This window comes from Empidonax traillii, unplaced genomic scaffold, assembly GCF_003031625.1.
Source record: "Empidonax traillii isolate 1590-97213 ecotype Southwest subspecies unplaced genomic scaffold, ASM303162v1 scaffold1030:size276291, whole genome shotgun sequence".
NCBI lineage: Eukaryota > Metazoa > Chordata > Aves > Passeriformes > Tyrannidae > Empidonax > Empidonax traillii.
In genome coordinates, this window is record NW_020956223.1 from 52,223 (window position 1) to 65,297 (window position 13,075).

Consider the following 13,075-nt stretch of genomic DNA (forward strand, 5'->3'; position numbering starts at 1 on the left):
TCCTGTCCCTTCTTTCTGTGCTTTGGGCTTCTGCCCTGGCCCTTGCACCCTGCATGGGACACTTTGCTCCCGTGAAATCTGCACACAGGGAAATGAAGCCCGTGACTGAAATCGGGTGTCTGAGATGCACCATTATAGACTCTTATTAGTGTTTTTAGCAAGTAATACTGACTAGACCCCCCTGCCAACAGAAGAGCCCTTGAGAGGAGTGTCCAAGTCCTCTCCCTGCTCCCACATCCTCCTCCAGTCCCCTCTGCAGTGGGGACAGCGCGGATCTGGCACCGAGATCCCATCCCTGAGGGGTTTCCTGGAGGGGAGAGGTCTGGGATCATCCTGGGGAGGGGCTTGACATCAACCTAATAAACCCAGCTCTCAGGTTTGCTCAGGAGGAGGATGAGGGGCTGGCACGCCCAGCTTAGAGCCATCAGTTTAGGGTTAAGCCAAAACCACCATGGTCTGCAAGAGAGAAAAACAACAGCTCCCAGTAAAAGAGCAGCAAAAAGTGCTGCTCCAGCAAAAAGCAATTCCTTAAAATGCAAACAACTCCAAACTTTCCAAGCACATTAATACTGCACTCTCTAGCTCAGCAGCAAAGGATTTGCTTCCAGACACGGCACTGAGAAATACCTGAAGCAATCACATTGAGTAAAATGCTACAAAATACTTTGCCCTCAACAGAGTTTCCAACTCTTGAGCCACCTGCTCAGTGATCTGCATAAGCAACAAATCATCCTTATTTTTCCATCACAATCACATCACCTCACTTTCAGTCAAGTTCAGGATTCCATCATCAGCTACTTATAAAAATAAAAATTATCTGTATCATTATATCCCCTTGGATGCACTTGGGTCAGTCACGAGCGTGTGGGCACCACTGCTGGAGAGGCTGGAGGGGTCTCCCCGTTCCCCTTAGGACTTTTTTCCTACGGCTGAGCTTTGTGGTAATTTCCCTTCCAATCCAGCTGTCGAAACGTTTGAGGTTACTGTTGTGTTGGAGGTGTGGGTCACCAGGCCTTGCGTCTTAAAATAGATGATATAAAATACTGGCAGCACAATTCCTATCAGGAGCATGATGAACACGGCGTTCCACCACTGGATCCCGCAGTCCGCGCCGTTCCCCGTGTCCCGCTTGCCTGGCTCGGGCAGAGGCCTCTCCAGCGGCTCCCCACAGTACTCTGTGTTCAGCTGCACCTCCACCTGCACGGCGTCCTGGATGCTCTGGTCGATGTCCCTGAAGTAGTCGCTGAGGTTTTGGCCGCTGGATCCGCTCGTGGCGGGCTGGGGCTCCGGCAGCTCCACGCGGGTCAATCCAGGCTGTGCCGGAGGGAGCGGCCGCAGGTCCCGCCCGCCCTCCGTGAGCAGCCCGTGCGCCTTCACCGGGATCTTGATGGACTTGAGCGCGTACAGGTCCTGCTCCCGCATGAAGTTGTTGACCCGCTTGATGTCGGCGACCTGCAGAACCCAAGGGACATCGGTGTTAGTGCAGCACAGCCCGGGACCAAAGCAGGAAGCAGCTCCAGAACCAGCGAGCAGCCGTCAGAGAATAAAAGCAACGGGTTTGGGGTTCTGCAGAGATTCCCAGCTGAGGGGGCTCCAGGGCCTGCAGGACAAAGCCAGTCCCTTGTTAAGCCATTCTATACCCTCCTCTGGTGCTCTTGTATCTGCTGTACTTTGCTTAGCACTGTTTTTCCTTCCCTTTGCTTTCTTTGCTCTTCCCTCACTTACCTTCAAGTTAAGGCAAGAAGAGTCTTTGTAACAGATCCTTTTTAATAAACCTTACACAGTGTTTAAGGTGAGAGGACATCAGTACCAGCAGTCCAAACCTTCCTGCTCAGAAAGTGCTTTCAGAGTGAGCAGAGCAGGTGAGCATCTCCCACACAGGCAGAGAATCCCGTGCCCAGGCAGCACCAGTCCTGTGCAGCACAGCAGTGATCCAGCTCATTCCTGCACAGCTGCTCAGGGCTCTGCTGGGGGGCAACACCCCCGTGACCCTGAGATGAACTCTGGGGGTTCCTGTGCAGAGTTCCCCTCTGTGACCCACATTCCCACCCAGCAGCGGGAAGAGCAAGAACGAACGAGCCACACGTGCAGAGTCAGTCACAGGGCCAGTCCCAAAGCAAAGGCAAAGGCAAGGCAGCACCTCTTAATTTAACATTAAATAAGAGATGCTTAATTAACAGAGTGTTCACTCACAGCCACCCAATAAGTGCATCAACTTCTCAGCTGCCCTAAACCCTCTGCCAAAGAGGACAAAGAGGATGTCAAGTGTGCAAGGAGCTCTCCACAGCAGCCAAGGAGATGTGAAAGAACCTCGAGGGAAAAGCTGAGGACACAAAACAAACCAGCCAGACCCCAAGCCAAAGAGAAAGGCAACACAAGCAGCTAAACCACCTCTGCTCCATCACACCGAGGAGACAGTGTGGGGACTGTGCCTTGCTCTGTCAGAGATCACAGGATGACCTGCATTCACTGGGCACTCACTAGAGGCTGCCAAGGAAACTGGGGAGCTGAAACAAAACAGCACTTCACTCCCCAAGCACTCTGCTCCAAGGCAGAGATGAGATGGATGCCTCAACCTCACTCTGCAAAGCTTGAGAACTCTGAAAATGGCCCGTTTAAAGCAGGTCCTGATCTGGGGCCCCCGAGGCAAAAGGAATCCTCCTTTGCCGGTTCAGGCTCCTCCCAGGCTGCCCCAGCGTCACCCCTGCACTTAAACCCTGCACAGCTTCTTGGTTAAGAAATAACAATCTCACCCAAAGCCTCCCAACTGAGGTGCTGCTTCAATTTCTGGGTTTGTTCCAATGAAAACAAATTAGTGGGACAGTAAATATCCCCCCGTGGTGTCTGCAATCAAACACTGCAGTGCTGTGCTGAGGCTCTAGAAACAGAAAGTGGAGCAGCACTCACACAGAAACAACAAACAAAGCTGATGGGAAGCATTTGAGAGCCTGGGCTGCACAAGCCATTTAGGTTTATTTTCTGTACTCATTTTTTGGCTGCAGTTTGCTGCTCTTGTCCCAGCTATGAACAATGCCAAAAGCAAGCCAGGACTATAAATGGTCAAGAGTAAAAATGAGGATTTTGAAGTGCTTTCCATCTCTGCCAAGTTATCTGTGGCACACACACACAGCTATTTGTTGCACTCCCTTAATACCCCGTCCCCAAGCAGATTCTGAGACCAATGTCAAGTTCTCATTGATTTCAAGGAGAAGCTTGTCCTGGATTTTTTAAACACATTTGCATATGTATTTGTGGCTACAGTTCTTCCTCACTGCTGTCCTGGGGGCCTTTCAGGAGCTGGTTAATTGTACAAACAAAACCAAACGCAGGAAACGTGAGCAGTGCCTGTAAACAGACAAATACACAGAGCTCCCAGGATAAAGATTTCTGTACCTCTCCAACAACTGGAACTAGTCAGGATTGCCCTTTCTGGAAGGCAGGGAGGCAGCAGGACAGTTTTTCTCCTGTGGGAGGAGAACACTTGACTACCTGGTCCATCCCCACCAGGTTGCTTTCCCTCTGGACGGGCCCAGGAGCCTTCAGGTGGGGCAGGAATACGGCAGTAGAGGTAGATGAGCAGCCACAGCAGGGACTCCTCCTCTGAGTCACAGTGCCAGAGGGCACAGCAGGACTTTTCATGCCATAAACCAAAGAGCTGTTCAGAACCTTCCTCCTCCTCTTGAGCTCACAGCCTGTGAGACTGTGCCCGAGTGGCAGCAACACAAGTGCTGCTGAGAGAGGAGTGCTCAGTGACAGCTCCAAAGCCAAGCAAAGCCGCAGCTCTGCTTTCCCAGGCTCCCCTGGTGCCAATCAAGGCCTATTCAAGTCCTCCCAGACTCTTCTCCACACGCACCAGGCCCCTCAGCAGAACCTACACCTTTTTTTGTGTTTGTTTCTAAGGGAATGGGAGGGGAGGAATTGCTGCAATCCCTCTAAGCCCTCTTGCCTCAGCTGCACCAACAGCTGCTGTGTGGTGAAGCAAGACCAACTGCAATAGCAGTGCAGCAGCAGAGCCAGAGCCGTATCATCATCCCACTCCAATCTCTGTCCAATTGTTTGCATCACGGAACTTTCGAATCACAGCCCAGCCTGCAGATAAAGGAGGCTCTAAAAATGCAGCTCCGACTGCTAAACAAGGCGGGGCTTCTCGTGTTCAGAGCAGGGAATCAAACTTTTCAACAGTTTTTCTATCAAGTGCCCTGCTTTGGAGCAAAGAGAAGACACTGTGCAGTGTTCCAGCTGGGAGGCAGCTCCCCCTGCACACCCCTCCCTCCTGCCCGCAGGCAGCCCATGGAGCACACTCTGGGCATGACAGCAAACAGCCAAAACCCACACACACACAGCACCTGGACTCTGAGACCCGAACCTTGGCACCTCTCCAGCTCCACCCCTCACACTCACACCTTCCTTGCAGCTTGTAAGCTGCAACCTTTCGAAGAATAACCCCCAATCCCACTCCAGGCCAGACCTATCCCAGTGGTGTTTCTTTGCACTGCTTTCTTTATTTGCTGCAAAAACTCTTCGTGTTCCTTGGGAGCAGAGCCCTGACCCTCATTTCTGAGCTCAGCTTCCTAATGTTTGCCCTCCCTGAAATGAGTTAGCACAACCTGCACTTAGTCACTCAAGTCAAACAGGAAAGCAGGCCAGGCAGGGTGTGAGGCTGACAACACCTTCCTCAGCTGCTGGCTGAGGAACTCTTTTTTTTGTGCCTGCTTGGGATTTTTTTGCCTTTCTCCAGTTTCACCCAGATATCGGCCATTCATGAAACACCCAGTGTATTTTCAGTGCCAAAACTGTTAAGACACCAGAACAGCTCCTGGAAAGTGAGGCCCCCACGGAACAGCTCTGAAGTGATAACCCCCCTCAGAGCAGGCTCTTACCTTACAGCCGTACTGCAGGGCCAGCTTGTTCAGGCTGTCCCCCTCGGTGAGCTCCCGCTCCAGCAGCACCACATCTGCAGGCCTGTCCCGGGCAGCGCTGCCCCGCTGCTGCTCCTTCCCCCGGGGCCGCAATTCCATGACGTTGAGCTCCTCCTCCTCCGAGGACTCCTCCGAGTCGGATGGGCCATTAGGGAACACGTAGACCTGCCTGCCCGGGTAGTTGTGGACCGTGACAGGAGCCTGGAAGGATCTTGTCCGGCTCTCATTCAGCCTCATCTTCTACACCAGCACCTGGAACAAAGAGCAGACGTTTTTAATTCCCTCAGTACCAGTGTTTAGTTCTCAGCATGGGAGATTCAGAGGATGCACAAAAAGCACAGCAGGGTGTGAACACACAACCCTTCCCTCTATCCAAGGGTAAAAGTGCCATTCTAACAGTCATATCAAAAAACTTGTGTACAAACTGCAGCCATATATTTTTTATTATTATTATAGGAGATTATTTCCCAACCTTTTCTTTCGTGTCTGCCTGTGGACAAAACACCTCACAAAACCACTTCGCACGTTTTAAAAGGCACTTTTTATTATTTCCTTTAAAAAGCAACAGAGTCACTTGGAGGGAAGTATCTTTCATTATTGTAAAAAAACCCCATGGAACATATCAGATCTCCTACCAAAACACTCAACTAAATTTTAACTTTTTTTTTTTTTTTTTTCTTTTTTTTTAATAGGGACAGCTCAAGCTATACTTAACTTCAACCTGACTGACAAGGCCATTTTGCTGCATAAAGGCGAGAACTTGCCCGAGCACCTTAATTATTGCTCAGCCTGCAGCTGCCAGTTGTTATTTTTTGTTTTCTTCAACCCTCAACTCCACAAACAATTTGTTGTCAGGGCCGGGTATAGATACGAAAACCTCACATTCTCATGGGACCCCACTGACCTCAATATTCTTTCCCCTACCCCTAATGGATTCTTCAGGTGAAGCCAGCGCCATTTAACGACATTAATTACCACAGGGCAGGGCACCCACAGCTGGGGCTCGGCTGTGCCGGCTGATCCAACACACCCAGGACGGGTCACCTCGGCCTCCCCCCACACACCGCCCTCCCCAGAGGAACAAACTCGTCCACGAGCCCCTCAGCGTGTCCCGAGATCCCCCAGAGCCTCAGGGGGTCCCGATCCCCTCCCGCGATCCCGATCCCCCCCATTCCTTCAGAGTGCCCGGCTCCCCACGGCACCTCAGGGGTCCCGCTCCCCTCAGCACTTAAAGGGGCTCCCGGTCCTCCCAAGAGTCCCGCTCCCCTCAGGATGTCCCCGCTCCCCTCACGGTGTCCCCCTCTCCCCTCACGGTGTCCCCCTCTCCCCTCACGGTGTCCCCGCTCCCCTCACGGTGTCCCCGCTCCCCTCACGGTGTCCCCGCTCCCCTCATGGTGTCCCCCCTCCCCTCAGGATGTCTCGTCTCCCCTCCCCTCAGGGTGTCCCCTCTCCCCTCACGGTGTCCCCGCTCCCTCCCCTCTCCCCCGGCCCCGCGCCCCCCTCACGGACCCGCCGCCATCGGCCCCTCACCGACCTGGCCACGGGCTCACCCAGCGCTCCTCCCATTGGCTGGCTCCGCCGGGGGGCGGGGCCCCAGCGCCGCCCGGCCAACGGGCGGAGGGGAAGGGCAGGGGGCGGTGCGGGCGGAGCGAGGGCGGGGCCTCGCTTAAAGGGGCCGCGCCGGGCGGGACCGAGCCCGGGGCACGTCACACATTGTACAGGGGGACACGTCACACACCTGTATGACCTGGGTGTGTCACACACCTGTATGGCCCATGTCACACACCTGTATGGCCTAGGTGTGGGGTCACTGCCCTGGGTGTGTCACACACCTGTACGGCTCCAGGTGAGGTGTCACTGCCTTGGTCCACGTCACACACCTGTCCAAGCATCACCGTTGTTTTTTCAAGCAGCGGCCCTTGCTCCCTCACAACCCTGCCCTGCCCACACACCTCTGTGGGCTGAGGGATTTTGGCAGGGCTGCTCTTCCAGGCAGGGCTGGGGCTGAGCCAGCATCCCATCCCCGAGCAGGGATTAGGATTCCCTTCCCTCCATCCCCGGTCTGTGCCATCAGCAGGTGGCTCTGAGGCTCAACCAGCTCGGGCAGTTTTCTGACCCAGCAAATATGGATTTAGTGTGCTGGAGGGGGCTCTGCAAGTGAGGGGACTAGATGAGATGTGCCAAAACTCCTTCCCTGAGCCACTTACGGGCCTCTCTGTGACTACTGAAGTTCAAAAGTTACAAGTAATAATCACCTTTCGTCAAACAAATCCAGGTTGCTCAGGGTAAGCTGCTCAAAACTGGAAAACACAACTGTAGAGGTGATCTGGAAACATGGGGGAAACAACCAGGCTTTGCTGAGGGAGATAAGTCTGGGCTTACTTGTCCTTAATAGCGCTTAACAAGAAATAACTTCTTTGTAGGAGTGCTATTGTTGGCTCCGGGTCAATTGTGTGGATGATGTCGTCATTCCAAATAACTGGAATATTTTTGTCCTTAGCTGATAGACTGTGAGAGCTGCAAAGCCCCAAACAAGTGGAGTCTGTCTGAGAGCTCAATGGTTCAGTCATTTACCCACATTCAACCAACACAAGGGTCAGACGTGCCCTGAACTTGAGCAAGAAATCCTCCTACCCCTGACTCAGGTCAGAGCAGAGGGTACCAGAACTAAGGAGGTCTTTCCCTCAGCCCAAGGGTTGGGATGATGCTGGGCACCATCTGGCCTTCACATCCATGCCAGCTCCTTCCCAGGGCACAGCGGAGTTAATCCCTCTGTGATAAAGAATCCAAACTCTCCTGAAGGTCTTGGCTGGGACTCTCTAAACAAACTAGGAGAGGGCTTTCCTCGTGGCCCTGTCATTCCTGCAAGCTCTTGCTCAGATCCAGAGTTGCTGTTCTCCTCCATCACTTTGGTTTTGTCCCTCTTTTTTTTTTTTTTCAGGCTCACTTTGGAAGTTTCCAAAGGGTCAGACACATAATCCTCGTGAGTTCTTTGCTCCTCTTTCTGCAGCCCTTCTAAGCTCTGCAATAAAATCTGTCAATTGAATTCCAGATCCCTCGGTGACAGGCTGCTCTCCACCCTTGGGAAATGAATAAATTCACGTGTGACTGGCAGAAAGCAGCTCCTGTCCCTGCTGTGCAGGTGTTCCCTGAGCTCACCTGTGCAGAGCTGGGCCATTTCACACATCCCTGCACTCCTCTGTCAGCAGTGCCAAGGGATGCTCAGGCTCCAGCTGCTCAGGATGGCACCTGACAGTTCCCAACTGTTCAGGGCCAGCAGGAATAACAATTGCCATTCATAAATCACCTGGGCTATCATTAACGGTGACTTGATCCATAATTTGGGATTAATCAAAGCAAGGCAGAGTGAAATCATTCACCCTTCTCCTTCACAGCCATATGGGCCATTAACAACACAAATATAGAGTGTACAGTGGATAAAAGATGAAGGGGGGGACCCTCACAAGCTGTGATCTCCCATCCCAACACCACGTGCAGCACAAGTTACAGAAAATATTATTGAGCATCTGCTTAATATCAACTAATTATTCCTGTTTAGTTTAGCAAATACAGGGGAAGCTCCTATACAGCACTGTAAGGCAACAGAAGCCTGCTAACAGTTTTGAGTTATATACATGTAAAAAGAGAAAAAGATGAGTAGTCATTTCTGTCTTCATTTCATTGTTTCCTAGTGGGAGACTGGGAAGGCAGCTGGAGCAAACCTCAGTCCATGCTCAGGACATAGAAATGATGATGCCTCTATTGCAAATAATGCATAAATGCTGGGCTTTGCTCTGGGCTAATGCAGCCCAACCAATTTCAGTGAAGCCACCCCCGTGTTAAGGCAGAAGGATGAGCCAAACAACACCACAAAATCACCCTCTTCCTGGTGCCTGCAGTGACTAAGCTTATGTGGGTACTGGATGTACATCTGAATTATATACACTGTAAGTCCAAGAGGTTGATACAGCAGACACCCAACACAGGGGAGAAAACCTCAGTTAAATTAAATTAATTAGAGGAATATACTTACTGCAGTTAATTGAGCTATTGGAGGTTACTCAGAGTGCATGTTTGGTGCCATCAGGTTGCACCTTGCCCTCCCCCAGGCAGGGCCCCGCTGCTGCTGGCATGAGAAGAGGGATTTGTCACCCTGAGAGTGAGCTGTGAGCAGCTGGGTACCCTGAACCTCTGCAGCAGCTCCTGCCCCACCCTCTCATGCTCTGCCTCCTGTAACAGAGCAGGTGTGACGACAGAGCCCCAGCCCATCATTCATCTCCAGCTCAGACATCAAATTACTGCCACCTACAAGAACTACATTTGCAACTGCCTCTCGTGTGCTGTGGCTGCGAGGAACGAGTCTCTCAGGGATGGGCAGGATGCAGATCTGAGCAGCTCTGCTCTCTCCTGCAGGAGATATCGTGGCCCTGCTCAGAGCCCTCCTTCTATCACACAGCTCCGCTTGGCTGGGGCTGCCTGGTTTGTGTGATAGCGGGCACTGAATTACTTCAGAAAAAGAGAGACTTAATTCTTTATGTAAAAACAAATGACTAATTAAGAGTGGTTTTGATTTTGTAGTTCATATTTTCTTGGGACGGTGCCAGACTCTGGAGTCCACGCTCCACACCCTGTCCTTCTGGAGGAATTTGGCTGCGGAAAGCACCGTGAGATTTGTTCTCTTTCCTCTCCCTTACTCCTAAAATCCCTCCTCCCCCTTCTCTCTCTTCCTGCAACTGGTAAATTGTGAAGAACAGGAATGTTCCTGGGAAGGAACCCAGGCAGAGTTGCATTCAGAACAAGTCGAAGATTTCTTGCATAGCTGGAGCATGTGTTTGCAATCCCCGACTGCCGGAGCACGGCAGCCCTGCCAGGGAGTGCTGTTCCCTTCAGATGTTCTCAGGGAGCTCCAGGCAGTGTCCAGGGCAGCCTGTGGACAATGCTCAGCTCAGGCACTGCTCCTGAGCCCATCTGCTAATGGTGCCAGGGCCAAAAAGGCTCTGGGTGAAAGGATGGCAAAGAGCCAACCCTTCCTTCCCGAGGGGCTGTGTCAGGGATGGTCGGAACCATCGAGCCACAAACTGGTTCCATGTGAGGGCTTGGCTGCTACTGCCAACCTGTCAGCCCAGGCTCCAGGCAGCTTCTGGGACTGATGCTCTCCAGAACAATTAGCACGTGCTGCCCCAACAAAGGGTTGCTCAACAAACCACGAGATCCCAAATTATAACTGCTGGGAAGCAGCAGAGAGTCAGGAACTACAGACTGCTGTCCCCTCAGCTTGAGAGGTGCCACTGACCCAGAGGGAATGGAAATCTGCCAAAAAGGTGCCCTTTAATGGCTCAAAACTAGAACCAGGGCCAAGAAGGATGGGAGTTGGGGGCTGAGACACTGGTGGAGAAACAGCTTTGAAGTGTCTGTGAGGAAGGTTTTGTGCTTGGCACTGCACAGAGCACGGGGCACTGCAGGAGCACAGAGTCAGTCCCTGCTCAAGCTGGTGCTGATGCTGCTGGGGAAAGGAAGGTTGATGAAAGCATCACTTGTCTTTCCAATGACCTTATCATGGGAGCTCAGCCTGCCAGGAGCGCTCTCTCTCTCTCTCTCTGTGCTCCTCGTGGTCCGAGCCAACGAGCCTGACCACACCGTGTCGGTCTCTCTGATCGCTCCCATCGCAGGGGGGTTGGACAAACAGCCCTTCAGGGCTCTGGGGGTGCACCCTCCCCCCTTCAGAGCAGGATGATGACACCTCTGTGTCTTTGCTCTGCCTCCAGCCTCTCTGCTCTGCCTCCATCCAAACACGTCCACATGATTTTGTAATTTTTAAAATATAGGGTGCCTGAGGGAAGGCCCTGAGCTTGAGGGAGGAACAGAAGAATCTTCCAAAGCAAGATCCCTGACCTCAGCAGCTGCAGGGCTGTGCTGGCTCCTCCTCGTCCTTGCCAAGAGGGTTCCCAGGTCTTTCCTGGTGCGTGGCAACAATAATGAGTAAGGAACACGTGGGGGCAGCAGAAGGCTTTGCTGCCTGGTCTGGGAGTCTGTGGTTTGTAGCATCCTCACAGGATCCCTGCAGAACTGAGGGGCTTCAACGTTTGAGGGTCACTGTGGTGGGCAAAAGCCCAGAGTGACAAGTGCAGCTGCTCAAACCCTGGGAGGAACACGTCATAGGACACAGGGCCTTTGTGGCCTCCTGGGACAGGGTGTCAGCACCGAAACCTCTGCTTTTTGTCATTGCTTCTTGTCCTGGTTGCATGTCCACCTGACATTTGCCTGATCACTCACATCAGTGCTTCCCACCATGAGGAATGGGGTGTCTGAGTGGTGCTGGAAATGGCAAAAATTAAAAAAAAATCCAGCAAAAGCCCTGTCACCAGAAATGATGATGGATTAATTATGATAAGGGACGGGGAACAAAACAGCTCTGTGCTCCATGAGTGATTAAAAGAGAATAAAATCAGATCAATGCCCAGATAGGAAAAGCATTTTCTGTAACTGAGGCTGCTACTTTAATTGGAAAACGCTGTTAACACAACTGCCTGACCGAGGCGAGGGCAAGAGCACAGCAGGGCTGGTGAAGATCTGCAAGCAAACAGCTGAATTGCAACTCTCAGCCTCAATCTGCAAATTTCTGAAGCCAAAAGAACGGCTTTAAATGTAAAACTTCTGCTGGAGCTCATGCTTCAATTGGGCTGTGTGCCAGGACATGCAAAGGCTTGGGGCATTAAAAGTCTTGTGGAGATGAAAAGACAGCAGGGAGTCATTTGAGTTGGCCAGTAATGCACTAAGCTATGGCAGGATCTGCCTTCCTTCCCTTTAAAACAGCTTGTGGGGAGGAAAATTGGGAAAACTGACATCTTACCACTTGTAATAGTTGTTACAGCAAAAAGCTAAGGCCCTGCCACAACTCCTGTGTCCTGCAGCCCAGCAGAGGGGTCCCAGCCCCAGGCTGGCCCAGCCCTTGCAGCAACTGGGCCGTGAAGGAGCCCCTGAAAATGCCCCAAACCCCACACTGCCCACCCCAGGGATGTATGGGCTGCTCTGCTGGCTGTTGTCTTCACTTCAAACCATCATCTCGGGCAACCCTTAACCACAGAGCAACAGAACAGCTTTGCACTTAGCCCTGTTCCTCCAAGGAGCTCAAAGTGCTTCAAGAACCCAGAGCCAAGCAGTGCTGTCTGTGGTGGTTCTTCTGCCAGAGCAGTGGTGCCCTGAACTGGTTCACCCAGCTGGCTGCCAGCACAGCCCAGAGCCAGGGAAGCTGGGAAGGATCAAGCAGGGAAGGATGTGCCTGCCTGTCACTAATGACCCAGAGAAGCTGCAGCTGTGAACTGTGAACAGCAGCAAAGTGACAGGAACACGAGCAGGGTGTGATCACCAGGTCCCAGCAAAGCACAGCTGGCCAAATCCACCGCCTGTCAGGGAAAGGCAGGGGAGCAGAACAATGTCTGTCACTATGTGGGTTGTGTCCCTGCTGGTTAATGCTGCACAGGACAGCCTCAGATGGACAGGCTGAGCATCACTATCAGGAGTCTGTGAAATCCTTGGCTGGGACTCCTCATTGCCAGAAGCTGCTCTGCAGTATTCCCAACTGTCTCCCTAAGTATCAGCCTGGACAAAATTAAAGACAAATCAATTCCCTTGGGTTTCAAGGCCACTAGGAAGTCACTAATCAGGCTGAGTGCAAGAGAGAACATGGTTAGCAATAAACACAGACAAAGCTTCTCTAACTGGAGCCATGGAATGGGAATGTGCTCCTAGGAAAACCTTTGCCTTCCCTCAGGACCACGTTCACCACGACGAGAGGAGCCCCAGTGGGCAGTGTGGGCTTTTATCCCATTGCCAGGGACCTCTTCAGGTGACAGGAGGAGACAGTCAGTGTGATACCTGGGTGCATGGGAGCATGGTGGCCTTTCAATCTGCCAGGACCCTGTGCTTGGAATGCTAAAATCAGAGCAAGCATAAGAAACGAAATAAAAAAGGGGAAGAGGAACTATTAGAAGAATTAAAGGGACAAATGAGCAGATAAAAGGTGGCAAAGGATCATCTTTCTTTTGTGTCCCCAGGTGGGACTTCACCAGCAACAGAATGAATAGCACACAGAATCAGAGGGCAGTGGATCAGGTAACCCCTCCCCTGCCCCATTCCTTAAAAGTCAAAGCCCACAA

At 52.2% G+C, this 13,075-nt stretch overlaps 1 protein-coding gene across 1 annotated transcript; it reads right to left on the reverse strand.

The window, feature by feature from the left end:
• Window positions 1-259: 259 nt before the first annotated feature.
• Window positions 260-6,456, reverse strand: LYSMD4 (LysM domain containing 4). The gene is made up of 3 exons (XM_027904270.1): window positions 6,429-6,456; window positions 4,881-5,171; window positions 260-1,452 (listed from the first exon to the last, which is right to left on the reverse strand). Exons 2-3 carry the CDS (start codon window positions 5,154-5,156, stop codon window positions 910-912), a joined length of 819 nt encoding a protein of 272 aa, XP_027760071.1. The 5' UTR covers window positions 5,157-5,171; window positions 6,429-6,456; the 3' UTR covers window positions 260-909.
• Between the last annotated feature and the right edge of the window lie 6,619 nt (window positions 6,457-13,075).